This window comes from Neolamprologus brichardi, chromosome 15 (assembly GCF_056152115.1).
Source record: "Neolamprologus brichardi isolate AB-2024 chromosome 15, ASM5615211v1, whole genome shotgun sequence".
Lineage (NCBI taxonomy): Eukaryota > Metazoa > Chordata > Actinopteri > Cichliformes > Cichlidae > Neolamprologus > Neolamprologus brichardi.
In genome coordinates this window covers 29,384,312-29,408,366 of record NC_142118.1, presented here as the reverse complement: position 1 = coordinate 29,408,366, position 24,055 = coordinate 29,384,312, and the positions used below count along the sequence as shown (strand labels likewise).

The 24,055-nt window shown below is 40.1% G+C and overlaps 1 protein-coding gene across 1 annotated transcript; it reads left to right on the top strand.

Moving 5' to 3' along the window:
- The first annotated feature begins 483 nt into the window (after nt 1–483).
- Nucleotides 484–1,477, top strand: LOC148098557 (uncharacterized). Its single transcript, XM_087852870.1, has 2 exons — nt 484–654; nt 974–1,477. The coding sequence occupies exons 1-2, from the start codon at nt 499–501 to the stop codon at nt 1,475–1,477; spliced, it is 660 nt and encodes a 219-aa protein (XP_087708996.1). The 5' UTR covers nt 484–498.
- Nucleotides 1,478–24,055: the final 22,578 nt, after the last annotated feature.

Genomic DNA, 24,055 nt, shown 5'->3' with positions numbered 1-24,055 from the left:
TCCAATTTTGCCAAAGCCTTCAGAGTATGTCAGCCCTGTCATTTGGAGTCTGAATCTGAAAATGAAGAAGGTGATGACGAGGAACCGACCTTTACTGATGTCATAGAAGCTCTTTCAACTGCATCTGGTGATGCACAGTTTAGCCTCCCTCCACACTACAGATGTGCATCGCACACAATTAACTTGATTTCAACAAGCGATGTTGACAAACATCTAAATTCCTGTCCAGACACCAAGGCTGTATATAGGAGTAGCATTGCAAAATGTTCTGCTCTTTGGACTAAAGCAAGTCGATCAACATTGGCCTCTGAACAGGTGGAGGAAGTCAGCCGGAGGAAACTAATGGTACCGACATCCACAAGGTGGAATTCCCTGTATGAGGCCATTTCTAGAATCATCACAATTCCCTTGAATGAACTTAATCCCCTGAGTGGAAAACTGGGAATCAAGTGCCTTAATGAAAGGGAGTACCAGTTCTTGAAAGAGTACCGTACTGTGATGAAGCCCCTGACAGTGGCTCTGGACATCTTACAAGGGGATGAGTGCACCTACGGGGCTTTACTGCCAACACTCACAAGCCTGATGTCAAAGACGCTTGCCCTGAAAGATGACCTCTCTAGAATGACAGCCAGCCTTCCAGATGTCATTGTAAAGGTAAGATTATTATTAATTGCTTTGGGTGGATTTGTTAAATTTACCATTCACAGTGGGTGGATGTTATACTTTGTTTTAAGCAGCGTGTACAATTATTAAAATGATAGAATAAAAGACCAAGTATTCACGCCTTGTTAAATATCAGGGATATTGATCATCATTAATCATGAATATTAATCATAATATCAACAAAAGCCTCAACCAAAATTAAATCTCATACAGTATTGATAATAGAAAATATAGATGGTTTAGAGCTGTAAAGCCCACAAAATAATGACAATAGGTAATTATATAGTAAAATAATTTTATTCTGTTACAGGCCATCAAGACTCGTTTTGATGCTGTCCTGGATAGCCAAGAAGGACTTCTCACAGCGGCCACTTGTCCCAAGTTTAAACTTTGTTGGCTGAGAGATGAGCATAGGAGAGAGTATGTGAAGGAGCTCCTGATAACAGAGTGTTGTAAAGCTGCTCCTGCAACTGAGAACACTAATGTGTCCCAAATGCCAGCCAGCCCAGCCGAAATGGACTTTTTTGAATTTCAGAATCAGCCCACAGAAAGCTTCTCAGCAGAAAAAGAAGTAACTGACTTTTTAAGGTCAGGCTATGAGCTTGAGATTCTGAATCAGTTCCCAAATCTCAAAAAGATGTACATGAAATACAACAGTCCAACTCCATCCAGTGCACCAGTGGAACGGCTGTTCAGTTTAGGTGGATTGGTGCTTTCCCCAAAAAGGAACAGAATGTCTGATAGAAGGTTTGAGAAGCTTCTGCTGATGCGATATAACCACTGTTTCAGTCCAAAAGAAAACAATAAAACATAGGTCTTTTTCAGGGTTGCCACAAAATGAGACTGGATTAACAGCCTAAATGTAGCATGCAATAGCATTTTCTGTTTTTGTAATCTCAATATTATGCCTCTCTGCACTTTACCAACTGTTAAAATATGTTATTGTTAATTTTATTTATTTTATTTTTTTTTTTTTTGCTGTATTTATATGAAAGGATGTGTGTGTGTGTATACACAAAAATAATTTATGTTATATGCTGGAGTATGCAGAAATACAGTTTAAGCCTTTATTTTCTTAAAATATGGTGTAATGTGCAGAAATATGTTCAAATGTTAAACAAATTTATTAAAGTCAAAGACTGTTGAATTTAATTTAATTTTTGTTTGATGCAGTGTTTATAAAGTTAAGATTAAAAGTAATAAACAATTTTTTAAAAAGACACTTTACCATTTGATTCACTTTTATATGATGGATTATGCAGAAAAAATAGAATTGGCCCAAAAGGTCTATTGCTTTATCACGCATTCAGGTAGTGTATCATGTTTTTTAAAAGTAACTAATTACTTTTGAAAATAAGTAATCAGTAAAGTAACGGGATTACTTTTTTGAGAAGTAATCAGTAATCATAAACAACCAGAAGAGTCTGTTCAGTGACAGGTTGCTTCTCCCAAAGACAAGAACCAACAGACTTAAAAACTCCTTTGTCCCACACGCCATCAGACTGTTTAACTCCTCTCTGGAGGGGAGAGGGAGGGGAAACAGGAGGACAAAGGACGGGGGAACAACTAAGCTGTAGTGCCTCTTCACTTCACTGTGCAATTACCTTTTGTGCAATACTTTTTGTTAATAGTCAACGGTGCAATAGACTCCATACTTGAAATGTGCAATTCACTTGTATTTTTATTTTTATTTTTATTCCTATTTATTCTATTTATCCCCTTTGTATATTTTATCTATATATGTCTTTGTATTTATATATATATATATATATATATATATATATATATATATATATATATAATATTCTGTAACTCTGTAACTTCTGTCGGTGCTGTGCTTTTTTGGAAACCAAATTTCCCAGAGGAACCCACCCGAGGGATTAATAAAGTTTTATCTTATCTCTCTTCTCTAATCAGTAACTAATTACTTTTTTCAAGTAACTTGACCAACACTGGTTGCTGTAGGCTTTTCCCCCTTGTTGCAAATTTAATATGCTGTTCAAATGTGGGGAATACTAACCATAAGTGAGCATGGTTGAAATCCCCAGCTATAATGTGCACTTTGTCAGAATGGGAGTTCTGTTGACTGCTTATTGTCGTGTGCAGCTCCTCCATGGCCGAGTTAGCATTAGCATCGGCTGGTACATACACGCCTGTTACCATGACAACAGTAAACTCGCGAGGTATGTAGACGGGTCTGCATTACACAATCAAATATTCCAAATCCGGGGAACAGTGGCTGTCTAAAGTCTTTGTGTTTTTGCACCAGCTGTCCTTGATGTAGATGCATAACCCCCTCCTTTGTTCTTACTGGAACGGAAAGGAACGGTTCCTGTCGTGACAGTGGACCGTGTGGCCTGCTAGCTCAATAGCCAAGTCCAGAATTGATGGCTGCAGCCAAGTCTCTGTGATTAGTACACTGCTGCTGTCCCATACACACTTGTTGACTGGAATCTGTAATCTCAATTCGTGGATTTTGGTGGTTATGGACCTGACGTTGGAGAGGAAGATACTCAGAAGCAGTGGCTTAAATAGTTGTCTCTTTAACCGTGCTTGCGAAGCCACGCTTTTGCCTCCTTTGTTTACACATCTGTGTGCGCCGCCATTTTGTGCTAGTACAAGATGTACAAAATGCATGTCGGAGATCTGAATTGAATGTAACATTTTATATTTTTTAAACTATTTTGTGCTTAGTATAGTATAGGTGGCTAAAATTCTGACCATGAAGCTTTGCTCAGACCAAATGTACCCACATAGCAAAATTGGTATGGCCTGGATCTGGCCTGCACAATGTGCTCACACATGGCCCACATACCGCAAAAAATGACGGCCCTTTGGTGGCCCAGATCTGGTTTGCCAGAGGTGGGCCACACATAGGCCAGCACAAGGCCATTTGCAGACACACTGGTGGTCCTGTGCTAGCCCATGTGTGGATTACCTTTGGCAAACCTGATCTTGGTCCACCAAAGGGCCGTCATTCTTTGCGGTATGTGGGCCATGTGTAAGTTGTGTGCAGCCACGGGCCAGTTGCAGACACACTGCTGGCCCTGTGCTGGCCCAGAACAGTTTCAGCTCTGGCCCCAGATGTCAGCCTAATGAAGCCATGTAATAACATCATGTGCCGGAACATAATAGTGCAAAAGTAACATGACGAAACTCTGTTCAGACAGTGAATGGACTGATTCTTACATAGCACTTTTCTACTCTCCTGGATTACTGAAAGTGCTCTATACAGCATGCCACATTCACACACTTTCTCTAAACTGAGTCCTTCCGAAATAGATTCATACATATTCACACTCTTGACATGCAGACTGGAGGAGCCAGAGATCGAACCACTAACCTTCTGATCAGTAGCAGACCTGCTCTACCTCCTGAGTTACAGCCACCCAGTGTTAAACATGAGTAGACCCGCAATAGGTTTTGGATAAAGTGTACACTCACAAACCTGTCAAACCTCCATTTGAAACGTTGGCTAACATAGCAGAATAGTGTAGCAAAATGGCTTTTGGGTCTTCTAACTAAAATAGGAAAGTAGGAACATAAATAGTGCCATCATTGCCAGATCAGGCCCACATCTGGTTGACATACACCCTGCCATGACACCAGAAGTGCCAGCTTGATGCCGGATCCGGGCCAGACCTGTGTTCTATGAGCCTGAGCCACATATCTGGATGACATACCACTTACCATGCCAGAAGTCAGTCAGCAGTGCCGGCTTGACACCAGATCAAGGCCAGACCTGTCTGCTATGTGGGTAAAGTGGAGTGTTTTCGGAAGGCAAGAAATATTCGTCCATTGGATTCTAGTTGGCTGAGTACAAATGATAGCTGGAATCAGTTCATAGTAACATTGTGCTAGTGGTGTGTGGTTTTCAGTTCAGATGCAGGAGGAGAGGTGAATCAGGGAGCAGTACTGGGTCAGGTGACTGGCACATCTGTTGTGCATTTTCTCATCAAACTCTTCGTTTTTATCCAGTACAATGATAAACGCCAGTCATAGGCTGTAAACTGCCTCTAGAAAGAGCTACTGTGTAGAATACAAATGTGGGTAACCTGTTTGGCAAGCTCTGAGAAGTGCATAGTGTTGAGTTTATGTGTGCGGCGATGTAAATAAAGATTGATGTTTGTGTATCTGCTGGCAGATTGTTGTCTAGACTGTGTTGAACTCACAGTTAGCACAGAAAGCAAACATATTGTCAGAACTGACCAGAATGATAATCTCTTAACATCCACCCCATGGCTGGTGAACTTTTTAGGAGTAGGGTAACATCTACGTCTTGGATATAGCTTTTTCATCTATTTCACATACCCAAATGAAAATTTTATAGGCTCTCTAGGGTCAAAATAAATGTAAGAGGTTTGATTCAAAATATATTCTTATTAAAATGTGGCTAAAATAGGCTCAATGACCTTTCACCTAAGTGGCGGCTGAAAAGAAGATAAAGAAGTTTTAGTGAAAGCAAACTTTAACTAAATAGGAAATGTTACGTTTGGAAAATGATCAGAAGTAATGAAGGTGCAAACCCATGGTTGGCATTTTACCTCAAGCACACCTCGTCTTTAATGAAATATAATTTTCTTCTGCTAAAGGCCATACCTTATAAAAGCACATCACCACCTGTGTCAGTACATTGGCCTCTTACTTAACTAGAAAGAAAATAAATAAAACATGAATGTAATGTCCTAATTCATTTTAAAGTTTTTAAAACAGGTATTGGATGTAAGTGTAAAATGTCTTACAATACAAACTGAAGTATACTCATGCGAAGCCACAGACTGCACTAGACCCCTGAAGGAATGCTTTATTATCTGGCACCAACATGTTAGCAATAGATCCTTTAAATCCTTTAAGTTACGAGGTCTGTTTGTCCAGTACATTCCACCGATGCGCAATTGGATTGAGATCTGGAGACTTAGGGGATTAAGGCGACACCTCAACTCGCTTTTTGCTTTGTGGCAAGGCACAATCCTGCTGAAATAGGCCACAGCCATTAGTGAACACTGTTTCCATGAAATGGTGCACATGGTACGCAGTAATGCTTAGGTCTCAAGGTTTTCCAGCCCATTGGCCAAAACACCACACTGCCTCCACCGGCTTGCCTTTTCTCCATAGTGCATTCTGGTGCCCTCGTGTTCCATACATGCACATTTATGTGATGTAGAAGGAAATGTGATTCATCAGATCAGGCCATCTTCTTCCATTGATCCAAGATCCAGTTCTGATGCTCACGTGCCCATTGTTGGCACTTTCGGCGGTGGGCAGGGTCAGCATGGACACTCGGACTGGTCTGCAGCTATGCACCAAACAAAGGGATGCATAGAGTATTCTGACTCATTTCTGTCAGAACCAACATTCATTTTCTTCAGAAATTTCAGCTACAGTAGCTCATCTGTTATATCAAACCACACAGCCGTCACTCCCCATGTGTATCAGTGAGATTTGGCTGCCCATGACTGGTTGACTGCTGTTCCTTCCTTAGACCATATTAGATACTGACGCCTGCTGATTAGCAACATTACACCAGTGCTGCAGTTTTGGAAACCCAGCGCTGACCCAGTCATCTGACCATCACAAACTGACCCATGTTAAACTCACTCACAACCTTACACTTTTCCTGCTTCTAAAATATCACATTTTGAGGACAAAATGTTAGTTTGCTTCCCACTATATCCTACCATCAGGTACCATGATAAAGAGATAATTAATGTTATTCGCTTTACCTGTCAGTGGTCATAATGTAATGCATGATCGGTGTATAAAGCCTCAGGCTGGCAGTCATTACTGGAACTAACCTTATTTTTAGCATGTGGCATGGCAGAATCAGCTACTGTGCTGGGTCTTTGCGGTAGATGATTCTACTGTTCACTGCCTTTGAATCGCTTCCACTCTAAAGAAAATTGTACTGCTGATAGGTATGTAATAAAGCTTATAGATGCCAAAGATATTTTTCAGAGCTCCTGTAAGCTGCTGTGTATACATGATGAGCATTGATCTTTTTGGCATTTTTTGTCACTCATGCATCTATCCCAGCTTTTGCAGTGGTTTTTTTTTAAGGTTGTTTTTTTCTTATGGTTCCCTAATGAAAGTTTTAATTTTCTGTTGCTCATAATGCAAATGGCAATAAATCGAACAATCCAAAGTGAAGTAATTAGCTCTTTTACAAAAAAAAAAACATTCATGATGAGTCTTTTTGGTTATCTCATTTTGGATTACTGCCCCAAAGAGGCAAATAACATTCAGCTCAGCAGTACCAAATTAGTAGAATCAGATAGAGATTCTACAGTTTGCAGTAAGAGACCAAAAACTCTGCATTCCTAAATGTAGGAATTTATATTAGGGGTCCATCCTCATTTTGAACCAAAGACTGGATCATTGCTTTTCAGTGAGTGAGGGAGGACTGCCACAACTTAGGATTTCTCTGTGGAAAATACTATATTTTCAAAGGCATCATGCCCATTTTAGATTGATCCTTTTATTATGATCAATTGATTCATTTTATTTGAAGAGGACCTTGTACAATATTGACATAAATGTTGGCATTTAATGCATTGTACCAGAGTTAGCTTGAGCTAATTTGCATCCTTTGAGCCATGGACTTCATTACCTATGTTACGGGTCCGAAGGATGAAGACCACGATGACAAATATGTTACCTGTAAAAGCAGGTGAAGAGCGGAGTAAGGAAGACACAATGCGTCTCTGCTTTCCTCCAGAACGTGTCTGAGTCTGATTTATTTCACACAAATAAATGCTATATAAACACTAAACATGAGCTTTCAATATACTGTTCAGCTGGTTCCTCATTCACATCAATTACATTTACTTATTTCACAACCTCAGTGAAATATACTCTCTTTAACTGGTTCAGTTTCTCGAATTCACACTTCTTTCCATAACAGTTACATTCCTTTATAATATCAATAAACACATCACATTGTCTTCTGCAGTGTCTTACTGGCTAAACAGTTATATTCAATAACAGCATCGGTAAATACATCACAGTTGTTTCCTTCAGTAATTTACTGGAAAAATCACTATTTAGTGCATCATGAAACCCAGCTTGTTTAATTAACCTGTGAATGCTTCTGTTAGCTACACAGAGTTGCTCAGAGTGCTTGTGTTACACTAACCTACTCAGTCACTTTAACATAACTATTAACATTCACATCTCACAGAACTGATTCGATTGGAGCATTACAACACGTTTGCACAGAGCATAGGAGCGCACGGACTCTGCTTCACGAGTGCTCCACCCTAACGATTGGGCTCGCGATGCGGCCGCGCGGGACATTCCTCTGGTTTCTCCCGTGTTTACATATAAATAACTCAGGCGGACTGCCTTAAACTCTCTCATTCCCATCAACGTGGGTAACCATGGTAACAATAAACAACATTTTCGGTGCGAACACCATTTACCGACCTGTAAAAGCAGGTGAAGAGCGGAGTAAGGAAGACATGATGTGTCTCTGCTTTCCTCCAGAACGTGTCTGAGGAAGCAGCGGAAGGTGGGCTCCACTTACTGCACCCCGAAACCCTGGAGCAACCACCAAAGTTCCGCCCTCACTGCTTTCTAACATAAAATGAATCCCTGTTACATGGATGTTCTATCCTTTTAAAGAAACTGAAAATAAATACATATAGTAATGAAAAATGTCCCGTTACATGAGTGTTTTACACAAAATAATATTAATGTGGTCATTCCCTCACAGGGGTGCCACACGCTCCCGTACAACAAAAGTGGCTCCTGACATTTGAAACAAATTTGCACTTACAAGTCTCTGTATTCTTATCAAATCGCACACAGTGAATAATCAAAACCCTTAAATTAAAACGTCAAGCACTTAGGAATGTTTGGTTCTCTAGGATTAGGTAACCACCATAGTTTAGGGCTCCTTCCTAATAACTACATATGGGGTAGAGAAGAGAGATATATGGGAACTGGACGACCGGTGGGCCTTGGAATGAAGATAGGCTTGGTTGTGGGGGCCACAAGGCAGCCGAAGGCACAAGGTAAGTATCTACCATGTTTACAGTGGGCCATGACTGGTATGTTGGATGACCTAGAGATGAATAGGTGAGCATTTGGCCTGGACACCTCTGTCGGGTGGATCGCCTCAGTGGGGCAGGTGAGTTAGACTGAGAGTCTCCTACCTGCTCATCACAGCACTCATGTTGAGGGGACTCGGGTTCTACCTCTGACTGAGGCAAGCTAAGGGCTGCCGAACTGTTACTCCCCGCGCGGTCACACTGCTGAGCCTCAACTTCATCTCTATTCTCAGGTGCCATGGGACCCTCTCTTCCTAATCGACCTCCCTCGTGGGCTCCAGCCATCTCTGACAGATTCTCAACAATGTCCTCGGCATCTGTCACGGGTGTTCTTCGTCCTGGCTCTTCAAGATCCCTCGGGCTCAGAACAGATCCTTCTTCAAACTGAGCCTGCGTCTGCCTCCCCGATTCCAATCTGTCCTGGCTGACAGCCTTTTTCTCGGAAGGGACGGTTGTTCTGTACTCAGCCTGGGTTGGTGGTACCCTCAGCCAATAGCCACTGCCTGGGTCGTCTTCTGAATCAGAGGTCTCAGCATTTTCTATCTGTCCTTCCCTGTCTTTACCCCTCACTCGATCATTGGTCTGTTTGTGTGTCGATCTTAAGGTTAGTTTAGTGGGTTGTGGTGGGAATTCTACTGGCAAATCATTGACCAATAGGAGCAAGTTCCGGTGCAGGGTCCGAGTTCTTCCCTGGTCATTACCCTCTGGATGGACGACATACACTGGGTTATCCGAAACCTGTTCCTTGACCACATATATCCTGTTCTCCCAGTAGGAGCGTAATTTGCCGGGTCCACCATGCTCGCCTAAGTTCCTCACCAACACTCTGTCCCCTGATTTCAGTACCACTCCCCTCACCTTCTGATCATAGTACGACTTCCCCTTAGCACTAGCCGAGAGGCTATTTTTGGTGGCAACCTGATAGGCCTCTGTCATTCTCTTACGCCAATTTTCGGCATACCCCCTGTGCGGCACTGGTTCAGTTTCCTCAACCAGGCCGAACAAAAGGCGGGGGTGACAGCCAAAAAGCAAGAAATGTGGGGAATAACCAGTGGACTCATGACGAGTACAGTTATACGCGTGTACAACCTGTGGGAGATTATCTTTCCTTGTTTCCTTTTCTTTGTCTGTCAGGGTACGCAACATCTGCAGCAAGGTGCGGTTGAATCGTTCTGTGGGATTACTCTGGGGGTGGTGTGGGGATGTCCGAGGATGAGAGCTGCCCAAGAGTTCGGAAGAGCTCATTTTAGAACTCTCTCCCCTGATCGTGATGGAGTTTGTTGGGGAACCTGAAGCGAGGTATAAAATCATTGTAGATCCGCTCGGCTGCAGTCCGCCCGGATTTGTTCTTGGTCGGGTAGGCCTGAGCGAACCGTGTAAAGTGGTCGACCACCACCAAAATGTATTCATACCCGACATGACCCATCTGGTCATGAAGATGTTTCAATACCATCGGCTGGTACAGGAGAAGTAGGACTAGTTGTTTCCGTTCAGGTGTTCGTCTGTACAAGATTCCATTTCTGAAGTCCACCTCACCATGATTAATATGAAAAAACATTCACTATTTTTCGGGCTATAAAGCGCACAATCCTTTAATTTCCTCAAAAATCGACAGTGCGCCTTACAATGCCTTATGTATGAATTCTGGTTGTGCTTGTTGAGCTCAAACTGATTTTATGTGGTCCACGGCGCTTAGAAATCTGTCAAAAAATGTTTTAGTACCACATTGGTAAGCTACGAAGCTGCACCGCTTGATGGATTGTCAGAGCATTACGGGTACCGCAGTCAGGAGCCTCACGGAGTAATCCAGGGTCCAAACTCTGTTTCAGGTCCCAAAGTCAAACGAATATTGCAGCATCACTGAGAGTTAAAAACTGTCTAAATTCTTTTATCTTCAATAAAATGATCAGCGTTGCTGCTTTACCAGGTGTAACAATTAAGCTTAACATCCAGGCATCTATGAAAACAGAATTTATTAAATTTAAGTTACCAGGAAGTTAGCTTGCTAGTTTCAACCTGAATATGATATACCACATTCTGACTGAGAGATTTCTGAAAAAATTAAAACGTACAGCTCTGCTACAACTTACAACATAAATGAAGACAGAAAACTAAACAGCAGTGACGTTTGTAAGGTTACTGAAGTCGGACTAGCTAGTATATAATGATGTGCTACATTATCGCTAGCCACACAGCTATGTAACCATGAATAACGTGTTTTGGAAACTAACTGCACAACAGGCAGCACTATTTGTTATCCTAGTCCCCCAGAGTAGCATTTCAAATTTTTTATTGAAACTGTCAGAGAAAACGGCAGTCTCAAGCAAGCCAGAATATTAGTTTAAAGAGGCTGTTAAAATTATATGTCAAACGTTAAAATGTTGGTGACAGAATAATTTCATCCTAATGGTACTGACATATTAATAGGGTTAATTTTTGAGACAAAATATCATGAGGTCATCATGATTTTGCAAATATTCCACCTTGTAGTGCAGTTTGCACAACTTGTTTTAAAAATGCACTACCCTACAAACATTACTGATGAGTCAAGATCTGCACAAATTGACAGACACACTGAAGCAGCTACCCATTTTATTCTTATTGTCATGTATGTCCTATTTGTCAGGTGACAGAAGAACCAACACAAAGCTCAGAGAGCAATGGTGATACAAGATCACAGGTGAAATTTCCTTTTTTTTTTTTATCAAGAAGCAAAGACAAAAAGGAAAAGAAAAAAAAAGAAACAGGGCAGGGTTTGATGGTTGAATCATCCGTCCCCACCAATGCCAAAACCAAATCTACGCCCTTGCTGTAAACCAGGGGTAGGCAACCTTTCTGATGACGAGTGCCATTTAAAATTTCCTCAGAAGTCAGTGTGCCATATGATTGCATTAGCAATAAATTTAATAACGCTCTATATAAACAGTTACCCAATATATAGAACCACTTTATAGAATTATATTTGTTCACAGATGTTGGCAGCTATCAGTGAATCGCCTTGAGGCGACTTTTGTTGTGATTTGGCGCTATATAAATAAAATTGAATTGAATTGAAAAGTTATCAGCAATTTTGAAACAAAAAAAGACACTTTTTATCCATAACGGCAAATGAACTGTACAACAGAAAATACTAATGCTATTTATGGTCTCCTCACAACAATGATAAGAAAAATAAACTTGGCCAATATGCCATGTTTGTTAATACAGAGACACACATGTTAATGTTCTGGTCTCCCACTCAGAGACACAGGTCTCCGAGTGTCCAACATTCAGACAGCTACCTGAGGACATTCATGTGAGAGAAAATCTGCTCACACAGATATGTAGAGCCAAATACTGTCAATAAGGCCTCTGCAATGTTCTGAAGACAGTTAAACTTGTCAGGTAGTGATGTCCAGCAGGTCAAAATGCAAGCTCCATGAACACACACAGCTGTGGATTCCAGCTGCTTCGATGTTGCATTAACTGGCATTAACTCAGCCAGTTAATGCGAGACAAATCTAGCTGCTCATTAAAGATTTCTGGTTTGATCAGAAAATAAAACATTGGTCCATACACCTGAAAGTCCCAAAAACGCATTGTGTCTCAAGCCTACGGATGTATCCGTGTATTCTCGTGGTGCTGATGCTGTGCTGAGCGGAAAGCTCCTGAAGCTTTTGAAGTGTCGGAATGTGGAAAGCTAACAACGTCCCTCTCACCAGTAGGCTAAGTTTTTTTTAGCCAATTACAATTTGAATCTGGTAGTTGGGTTTGTTAGCTAAGATACCGTCATTAAGAAGCGGCACAACTAATGTGTCTATGCGAGCTGATTTGCGATATGCACCGCTGGCGCGGCCATTTATTTTTTGATGCACCTTCTCAGATTAATTCACTGCGTGTCATGCCCAGGGCTGGACTGGGACAAAAAAACAGCCCGGGCAATTTGACTAAAGACCGGCCCACCAGATATTAAAGCCATAAAGCCTTTGAATGAAAACAAATGCTGTTGAGACAGTAATATGCAGTCTTGTTGGTATATGTATGATTTCTATACATTTTACGTCAGATAAAAACTTTGGTCGTAAGCTTCAGATAATTATTTAATAACAGCCAGACATTTTAAATGAGAATAAGAAAGTATTTCTTTGTGCCCCCCTTTCCCTGTTAATGCCCTACCTGGCCCCCTGGCAAAACTTTGCTAGACCCGCCCCTGCACAGTTACCAGCTGTCAGCTACATAAAAAAAGGATCCTGGTGTTATTTGTCTCTCAGAAATAGTTCATAACTTCCCTTCAACTCATTCATGTCACCTAAAAGGTAAACCTGTTTCTCCATCACCTGTTCAGCTCTGATGATTCAGTAAGGACATCTCCTGGTTTCATCTTCATGTTTCCCTCTCACCAGATATACAAACCGACATCATGACCAGCAGCTTTCACAGCTGTGGCTCCAGCAAACATCAGCTGATACTAGAAATTAATATTAAATAAATTCTAACAACAGCTGATCAAGCTTAAACGTGCTGCTGTTGTTTAGCGCGACATCCAGCGGTTTCCTCTTTCTGGCGCAAAGTGGGCGATAAACAAACGAGAGAAAAGCCAATCAGCTGATCATTGATCAGTTTCATGATTGAAGTAGCAACAGGAGAGAGAGGGGGAGAGAATGAGAGAAGAAGAGGCAGCTGTGCAGCGTAACGACAGAATAAATCCATCTTTGTGTCTTTTTCCATCCTAGCTGAAGTCGGGGACTAACTGCGTCCCTTTTTAGCTCAATACGAAACGCGTAATATTTTCTCTGAATGCAGGACGATTCCGTCTTTTTTACGGGACGGTTGGCAACTCTACTAACTAACCTTATGAATTAAATAAAGTTCACTATCAGTAAAATCATAGCACCCACCCAGCTGTATAGAAACTCCGTCATGCTAGCTAGTACGCAGTACGAGTTATTGTAACTGACTGTAAAAAGTCAGCACAACGAAAATAAACTCCACCTAAACTTGGTTTATATCTGACCCAGATAGACTGCAGGTCATAGCTTCTTACCGGCTGCCTCGGGTCTCTCCTCCTCCTGCCTCCCCTTTCCCTCATCCACCTGCTGGCCTCCACCACTTGCTAATGTTACTGAATCTGTGGAAGCTCCGCCATAGCCACCACTAAACAACTGAGTTATTTTTACACACCGACCAGCATCTGGCCAATCCACCACCTTTCATTGTTTATACCGTTACAAAAAAAAATCATCGGTCCACCGAGCAAATGCCCGGTATGCCCGATGGCCAGTCCAGCTATGGTCGTGCCATCAGTTAACCCTTGGCACACATGCCTAGGGTTGCCGACCCCTGCTGTAAATGGACCAAACTTCAGTCAGGAGAACAACTCAGATAATCCATCCACAATGGAAGGTTATTCATTAATATACTGCAACAAAATGGGAATAGAGCAGCTGTAAGAGAATTCAAGATTAATGAATCAATGGTAAGGAAGTAGAGGAACAAGAAGAATGAGTTGAGTAAAGTTTGACTTATCTGACTGTTTTGTTTCACTTAATGCGCCTTATAATTCGGTGCACGTTATGTATGAAAACAGACCCGTTCATCGACAGTGCACCTTGAGCCTTAAGGTCTAAAAAAATACAGTAGTATACATTATAAGGCTAAAAAAAAAAATCACATTTACATTCCAAAATTTCATAGCCTGTCTTTTAACCCTAAAAGTTAGCCTTTATATTAAAGTTTCACAGACAGAAACATCAACATATTCAATCAATAGGAACTCTACTAATGTATAGTATAGTCTAATGAACAGCTTAAACCTCATGGATAAGAGCCACTTCTCCATCCTCCACCTTTTTTTTTTTACTTCTGTCCAATCAAAAATATTAATTAGAGAGCAGCTTTACAATGAAAAGTAACTGACAATATCAATAAAACTGTTCCAGGTGGAGGGTTCATTTGATAAGATATCCCAAAATAGTTTTATTCAGTGTTTATTGCAAGTGGAGTGACTCAGCAACAAGCTTGTTAAAGCTGACTGTTTTGGCTTAAAGCTAGCCATTGTGGCTTTGGCACTGTAGCAAAAACATTGTTCTTCTGCTCACTACTAATGCTGTGGAACTGTACTCAGTGCTCCTTAACAGCAGACAAGCACTAATTATCACACTGGCACAACTTTGCATGCTTTGTATGGTGCTACATCCAACACTGATTCTTACCTGCTGATATAGAAAGAAATAAAGTGCATTCTGTGCCCCTCCATTCTGCATAGGCTTTCAAGACAGATCAGAAAAATACATAGTGTTAGCAAAGGCTAGACCCTGTTAAATTTCAATGGCTATCTTAAAAACTGACATCATGACCTGCTGCCTATCCTTTTTTATTATATCTTTATTTCAGACATATACAACAAACCAATATATACAACATATAGAGGGGCAAGTTATTGAAGACAAGAGGTTACTTGGAGGCTAAGAGCCAACATGATGGAAGGACTAAAACATGCATTTGTTTAATGTTTGGAACGGAGCAATCTCTTGCTTGAAAAACGAATGTTTGTTTGTTTTTTGCTTTTTAAATGGAACTAAACATGCTTAGCAATGTTGCATGTGGGCAAAAGGTTGTCTGTCTAATTGGAAATAAAATAGTAAACACTGTGACACCATGACTAAAAGCAGAGGTGCTGCTTACCACCAGGGAGAAAAATGAGAAAATGGGAGAAAAAAAAAATAAGACGCACATTTGCGAGATCTCGCAAAAGTTTTGTTGAATTCCAACAATGGCGGCAGCTACTTAGTTATAATATTACTCTTTCTGGGTCACAAAATACACTTTTAAGATATTTTGAGGCGTGAATGTAGTTGTGTAAACGTCAGATATCTGCTCGGTTTACAAGACATCACATATTTGCAAAAGTGCTCCGACGTTTTCGGAGATGTATGAAACTTTTGCGAGATCTCGCAAAAGTTTTGCGAGATCCCAAGTTTGTTTTGCAAGATCCCAAGTTTGTTTTGCGAGATCTCGCAAAAGTTTTGCAGGATCTTGAGTTTGTTTTGCGAGATTCCGAGTTAGTCCGTCTTAATGTTTTTTTTCTCCCGTGTCCCCTGAGGGGCTCCGTAAAAAAGAAAAAGGAGCAAGATCAGAAAAAAGAAAGACATTTGTATTTGGAGCAACTAAAATAACTCCCACCAGCATCACATTATTATTGTTTATTTATTCATTTATTTTTACCTTTACATTTAACATTACTCAACTTAGCTAGCAGAGCAACCTGGTGTGTCCATTTCTGCTGGCTGTGATTATGCCATCTGCCTTATTGTCGAAATATTAGTTTATTCAAGCACTTGATAGCATTGTTAGCAATCTGCATTCATAATTCATGGCAATATTTAATGAAAAAACAAAACAAAATCATTTAAAAAAGTAAATTAAAAAAAAAGTGGTTGAACAAATGAACACCAATAACATGTCACTTAAAGTTGCAGCACCATTATTTATGCATAACTTTAATCACCAATGCAGTTTAAACAGGTTTGCTTGAGAAACACAGTATTTCAGTTAGATTGCTGTATTTAATATGATTACTTTAACTGTTACTGACAAATTCACAAATGTGAGCAATATTCATTTTTCTGACAATAGGAAAAATGTTATGGGATCAGAGGTTATACTGGAACAGCCATCAGACTGTTCTGGAACAAAATGATGATTTACAGCATAGAAGAAATCAGTTATACAGTGTGGCTATATAATCTTAGTTCATGATGTATTCACTGTATTAAAAATGTAATCAAAGTATAGATATTGGCAAATCTGACATTTCCTGGTAATTCTGCTCAGCAATGGATACACACTGGCTCATGCATACACAAACTAGCTCTGACACTAACACTGTTACACATGAGTTCAAAAGCTGACTTTTCTAGGTTACCAGGCTGACAAGTATCTGTAATCCAAAGGTGACTACTCCAGCATATTGCACATAGACATTTTCATACAACTGCTGTCTGTTAGAATACATTAGAATTCAACTTTATTGTCATTGCACAGATCACAAGTACAAGGCAACAAAATGCAGTTTGCATCCATCCAGAAAGCGCTTTAGCAATGATGATGTCAAAAGCAAACTAATTATGTGAAGAGAAGCAGGAGGATTCAGTAAAAATTGAAGATCCAGTGATATTTAGAATGCATTAAAATAAGAAGGTGGCCAAACATATAAAGAACATGGAATGTGCTTTCTTATGACAGTGCCAACCTAGTTGGATTAGGAAAACATTATAATAAGAGTGTGAAATACTGAATAGTAAAATGATTGTAAGCTCAGTTCACTGGGCTACCGGGATAACAAGTTCACCTTATTCTAACACTAACAACAACAGAACATTTACCATGCACAACCTCTGGATGGTTTGTCTCTGTCATGAGATCTCTCTTATGGTCATAACAAAGTGTTATTAGTTTATTTTCAAGTATCTACCATCTGCAGCCACAGTCACAACCTACAAAGGTTCTGTGGGGCTAACTGCACATATTAGAGCATCCTGGGATTCAAACTTTCAACTTTGTGCTTAGTGGACTAGATGCTCACACTGTATAGTACTGCTGCCCTCTGCAAGCCTGATTAAGAGAGAATTTAAGCACTTAATTAGGAGCAAGCGTTTGTAAAGCTTGACCAGAGATGTCAAGTCTTCTCTAACAACCAAACAAAGCTTTGAAAAGCCTAAACAGTAGGATACAGGGATCAATCTTCCAACATTATACTTGCAAAGTAAATGCTAAGTGGTGCGGTATTTGATTATCTACCTGCTGCTGCTTCACACTGAGAAATGTCACTACTTTAATTCACTTATTTCCAGATGGAAAAAGCCTTAACTCCACAAATAAAGCCTTTCTTGTCATTGCACAGAGGAAGTGTTAGATGATTCATTTTGATCTATTGATCAAAACTGTTCAAACCAGACTGAAAAGTACAAACGACTGAGGGCTCAGACTGTCTTAGTGGGTACAGGTTTATTTTGAGTTTCATCCCACATCCCATTCTCCTTCCTGTTGGTATAATAGGATCATCCAGTATCTGCCAGATAGTCTGCCTCCAATGAGTGGTAAATAGGCGTAACCTAGTTCCAGTCACTGCAACCAAGCTGGTTAACCCATCAAACCAACATGGACCATCTAACTCTACTTCTTCACCTGCTTGCCCCACTTCTGACTCTAACATTTACCAGGATTTCAACATCCTGTTTCCCCCTATGGAAAGCCAGGGGAAAGTGGATATCTTTCCTCCAGACCTGGAAGAAACCCCTTGACCAGCTCTCCATACGACCTTGCATTCACCTCATCTTATTAAACCTTTGAACATTGTCTTCATTGGTTCTGCTTTTGTCCACCTTTGTTACTTGGCCACAACAGAGGTCTTCTCAAAGGGCGCATATGTAGCTCTAAAACCTGTATATACCTTTCAGCATTGCTGGTGCCTTTCCAGATGTGCACTTCCATAGGCAATGACTATGAAATGCACTACTTCTTGGTGACACTCTGGAATTGAGTGAAAGGGATGTGTTCATAGTGGAAAGTTGATGCCTCCAGAAGAAGGAGAGGACTCTCGGTGTCTGCAAACTGGCAGATGGCTGGGGGCAGCAATTCTAAGAAGTTTGATGTGTAATTCAAAATGAAAAAAGTCTCAGTTTAAACACTTATACAGATATTTTATTGTACACACATATATTTTTTCTGTCTTCTGCTGTGAATAAAATATGGATATATGAGATCTGTAAATCAATGCTTTCTGTTTTTATTTGAATTTTACCCTGAACTGGATTTGTAATGATGGTCCGGGGATGAACACAGATAACCTAGTGGAAGCAATTTGTTATATTGTAAACCTTTTGATATTTTTAGTCCTATTTATGGACCATTTTGAACATGTTTATTTCTCTATTTATCTTTCATTTATTTGTTTTTAATCCCACTTTATTTCACTTGGCATTTTCATTTTGTAGTCCTTTTTTTTGTTTTGTATTGCTTTTAATTCCAGGTTTGCATTCCTTATATTATGTTATGTCTGTAATAAATAATTCTTGTGTTCTCATATAAGAAGATGAATGTTTTCACTGCAAACCAATAGGGATAAGTGCAACAGATAGGATACAGGAAAATTAGAGCATACCGAGACATGAATAAACACATTATTGGTCTTTTTATTAGAAGCTGTGCTGTTTATCATTTGTTCTGACATCCCACTTGGTAAACTTTATTCTACAAAACTATGTGTCAAGTCAACAAACCCCTTTGTCTCATATCTGTTCTCACACCAGACCCATATGGCTAATCTACGTCATGCACATAATATGATGTTCTTCAGATAATTTCAAACAGCAACTGTCGGACCACCACAAAAGACATAAAATGGGCAGTATGTTTTGGTGTGGTAGGACAATGGCACAAACACACTGAAAACATGACCATGGTCAAGTTTCAAACAAAAAGATCTAACTGTGAGGAGGCAGCTCTAACCACACAGGCTTCAGGTTGTCTGTGATCATTGTAAGAATGCAAAAGAAGTATAGATGACAGGCAAGGATCAGAAGTAACTACAGCAACTGGTAAATGTTAAGAAAACTGCCTCGATACAACATAGCAACTTAGAAAAAAAAAAAATGGGACAGACCATCAGAGTAATTCATATAATGTAATGTAGCATTGAGAGGGCCACACCTACGCCCAGCAGGTTTGCAATGGAAATTACCATCTGATGTGATGTCACTATGATGCATATCATGCATGGAACCACCAATTAAAATTTCATCTAGATCAATGAGGATTATAACCTATGATGCATTTCCTCTTTCCACTTGGTATCATTCTAACTGTTGCTCACAAATGGCACATCAGTCCGTTCGGGGCTTGACTCTCAGCATCCCTGTGAAGTTTGGGAGAGATTGAACAATGTGTCGTTGGGTTACAGCAGTTTTGTGCTTTGTGGTGAATGATAAAAACTTGATGTGCTGCCACGACCACGTTGTTTCACGAAACCCCAAAATCTTCACAATTTAACATCACCAAGTTTTTTAGGCTACGTTCACACTGCAGGCAAAAGCGCATCAAATCTGATTTTTTTGACCCTATGCGACCCATATCCGATCATGGTATAGCAGTGTGAACGGCACAAATCCGATATTTTCAAATCCGATCTGGGTCACTTTCGTATGTGATACTGAATCCGATACATATCCGATGTTTTAGAAAGCGACTGCTGTTTGAACGGTCATGTCGCATTAAATCCGTCATTTACGTCACCGACACAAGACAGACGCCAATTATCAGCGCCAGAGAAGACATTGCGAACGCTTCCTGGCCATCCCGTGTAGATGTCAGTGAAACTGTTGGGAAGACAACGTTGGAGAAACGTGAACATTTTATTTGTACTGTATAATCTGCAGATTCTGACAGAAATCTGCAACTATCCTTTGAAGCACCGCTCCTCTCTAAAACAGCAATAAGGATAATTATTAGGTTATCTACATTATTATGTAAATAACAAATTAACTTAAAGCAAAGATTGGGAAACGTGAAGTCCGAAGTCTTTATATTAAGATCCATCAGTCAAACAATATTGTTTGCTCTGGGTCTAAACAGAGCGCATTGTGTGTGACATCTTCATTTGCACATGCGGCCGCTTTGAGCGTTCACACTAGAGCGCGTTTGCTGTCGGATTTTATTTGTAGTGTGAACAACCAGACAAAAAAATCAGATTTGATCAAAAAATCGGAATTGAGCATTAAGACCTGCAGTGTGAACGTAGCCTTAGATTCCACTCACCAAAGATCATGTTGATCTGATGAAATCCCTAGGAGAAGTTCATTGAAGTACCAGAACTGAAGAAAAATGTCCCCGAAATTACTCATTCTCATAGATGAAACATAGGGCAGGGGCTGGTCTTTTGAAATTTTGTAGGGGGTGCTTTGGCTTCATTTTGGAATATTCCATGAAAATGACCGTGTAACAAGAAAGCCTTCCTCACACTGGAGGTGTGTGCCAAAGTTCATGAGTTTCCGAGCTTTCTAAGCTCCTCAAAAGCCACTTCCTGTTTCATGGAGAATCGCCTTGACACCAGAGTGCACCATTCAATGTAAACTCACAATTTTCACATCGAAGCATCATGAGGGACTGATGTTAGTATTCACCGCTTTTAAACCTTTGATGCATGAATTATGATAACTTCAATCAGTATTTTTATTCATCTTTAGGCATGAAAAAAAGATTTTTGAACTTCATTTTTTTAAAACATGTACTTTTCAAAGAGTTTTTTTTACATGTCCTCTTAGGTGGACAACATACATTTTGACTTATGAATTTGGTATGGAGTGACACATCAGTGTCCACTGTAGTGGTTTATGTGCAAGTGTACCATCAACACTGACACAAATACAAGAACACAGCCCTTGAATAGCTGTCCACTGTAGTGACCACTATGCGTTAAAGGGTTAAGGGGGATGGGCTCAAACTGTGGGGAGCAGTATATTAAAGTGTAAAACATGACATTTCCTCTTCCCACCAGGTGGCGCTGTCACCAATGTAAAATATGGCAGTTAACATGTGTTCAGGGGCGGGGCCTTACCAGATGTGACTACATGTGGACTAAAACAGATGTCATAAAGTTAGCCAAAAAAATCTCTATAACTGGTTACAAATTAGAATTATAATGGATTAAACTGAAATGGTGAACATGAAACATGAAAATGTAGCCTCAGACGCTACATTTGTTACACTGGTTCTATTCTATGAAATAATCTATATTTTTATTCTAAGAGTAGCTTTTCATGACTGATTCAGAAGTTCAAACTAATGTTTATTTAGGCTATTCTGGGGCTTGGTGCATCCCCTCACTCTCTGAAACAGGCTGTTTTAGCTCTCTTCCCTATTCCGTTGAGACAGCTTTCTTATGATTCATTGCCCCTCGCAAACTAAAGATTTAAGTAGGAGTTTGCGGTGGCTTCTGATCAAGACGTGTGCTAGAAATAACTGTTTTTTGTATGGTGATCAAATCTTGCTAACAAGATACATAGCCCAGAATAGAAAGAACTGAATCATTTGGAACAGTCTGAAGCCTACATATACTGACCTCGTTATCTGAAACTTTGTTTATTATTACTTTAAATCTCCTTTATTTGCAGTTTATATAACATAATTTACTAGAATTTACAATAAGTTAATAATGAATTACTTAAGATGATATAAGCCAACTAAATCCATCTATCCATTCACTTCCACTCATCTTTTTCAGGTCTTATCCCAGGAGCCACAGGGCGAGAGGCACGACACATAGGCCAAGCTGACGTAGGGCTAATACAGAGAGACAGACTCTGCTCACGTTTACAATTTAGAATCACTAATTAACTTAACCTCACTAACTGCATGTCTTTGGACTGTGGGAGGAAGCCAGAACATCTAGAGAAAACCAACACAAACACAGGGAGAACAGGCCCGATGGTGGAGTCTAACTTGGGACCTTCTTGCTGTGAGGCAGCAATTCTAACCACAGCACCACCGTGCTAAATGTTTAATAACCTAAAAGACAGCATTGCGTCATTTAAAAGTAGATGAACTGCTGGTTTAAAACTGCCTGCTTGCTACACTAAATATTTGTAATGCATCAGTGTCACTGAATACATTTCTGTGAACGATTGCATGTTGGAGCGCGAGCATTTTATCTGTGTAAATAAATTAAAGGCCTTGTGAGTTATTAAAAGGCTGGCTGCCCACATCAGTCTGGGAGTGTCTGTAATCTCTTGGCACTACACATAACACACAGATTCATGCTCCGACAAATCAGCTTCAGGAAATGGCTGTGTCACCACAATCTGATCGCTTGAACCTCGGCAGCCAAACAACCACTCGAGTGGCTGATATCAGCTAATGGAAGTGAGTAGCTGTTAGTGTCAATATGCTGTCACATGTGCCTGAGATGCTGCTCGCATTATAACGATGTGGGTGGCTGTGTGGTTTGATAACAATCCTTTCACTGACATGCCTCCACACTGTGGAACTGCAGCAGAGATCACTGTGGGTCAGCTGTTGGCTGCAGGTGCAGTACTTCTTAGCAGGTTTTAACCAAGTGGCCACCATCATGGTTGACAGCTGAGCCAGAGTATAAGTGCACTAAGATGCTGTATTCCTACCCTCTAGCTCTTAAGTATAGAGTGTCACTCTGTAGTCTGACTCACAGCTGTGCAGGAGCTGTGCATTAAACAGGAAAGGTAAAGTCCGGGATAAACTCAGTACTTTTGGGGCAGATTACTTGGTTGCTTTCAGCATTAACCTGATAGACTGTCTTACTTCTAGATGTATTACTTTAATAAAATCAGCAGTTTTACACTGTTAAAAAACACAAGTTAAATTGTTAGTTAAATGTCTAAAAATCACCCGTGTAAGCTCTATTTAAATGAAAGGAATAGAACGCAACACTGAGAAATAGACCAATGGTGAAGTCCAGGGTTGATTCCATTTTTAATATCCACCAGGATGAGCCTAGGCCTCCAGGGGTAGGGTTCATTTGCATTTAAGCCACCTGCTAAACAAGCAACTAGAAGCTGTTACATGTCAGATTAAGTGTCTTACTTGGATATTGGATGCTAAGAGGTTACGGTTAATTAAAATGGGTGATATATAACACAACCTATAACATAACATGAGGAGAACAACGAGCCATGATTATATGAATGCAAAAAACTATCCATATAATAGAAAAATACAGGGCACTGTATTTATACCATGAAGGCGAAAGTTAATGAGGCACACTAAATTAAGGCTGAAAGTCTGTACTTCAACTACATCTCAATTTTTTGTCCAATCTGTGATGGTGTACTCTTGCAAAATTATTAAATTCACATCACTGGCCAATACTAAAGTAGCTTAGTAATTTTTAGTTTCAAATATTACTAATCATGATATCAGTTTTGCCAGCATGAAGCATTTAATGTGTGATTCACTATGCTTAGGGGCTTAGGGTTAGGGTTGCCCTAATATGGGTGCCTTAGATGGAGGCTTCACAATAGAAATTTTCTAGTTCAACTTTATATGCAGTCAGTAGTTAGACGGGGTTCTCAACTATCATCAAAATACGTCTGTATTGTAAAATGTGTTTTACAAAGCCATCAAATTATCATTTGATGGCATCCAGAGTTTGTGAATCCTATAACAAATTGCAGCCTTTTCTATAGCCACTGTAGCTGTTTTTATTGCTTTCTGCTTTGACGGGTGTGCAGTTGTCAAATGAAGCAACTCAAAAAACATTGCCTTGAAATTTCTGTTTGTATAAACCCAACAGTAATAACAAAAAGACAAGCAAAAGCTGAATCAAATTGTCACAT

Coding starts and splice junctions, on each gene's coding strand:
- LOC148098557 (XM_087852870.1), top strand. CDS start 499: ATGAAGCCCCTGACAGTGGCTCTGGACATCTTACAAGGGGATGAGTGC. Junction 655..973: donor TTCCAGATGTCATTGTAAAG/GTAAGATTATTA, acceptor ATTCTGTTACAG/GCCATCAAGACTCGTTTTGA.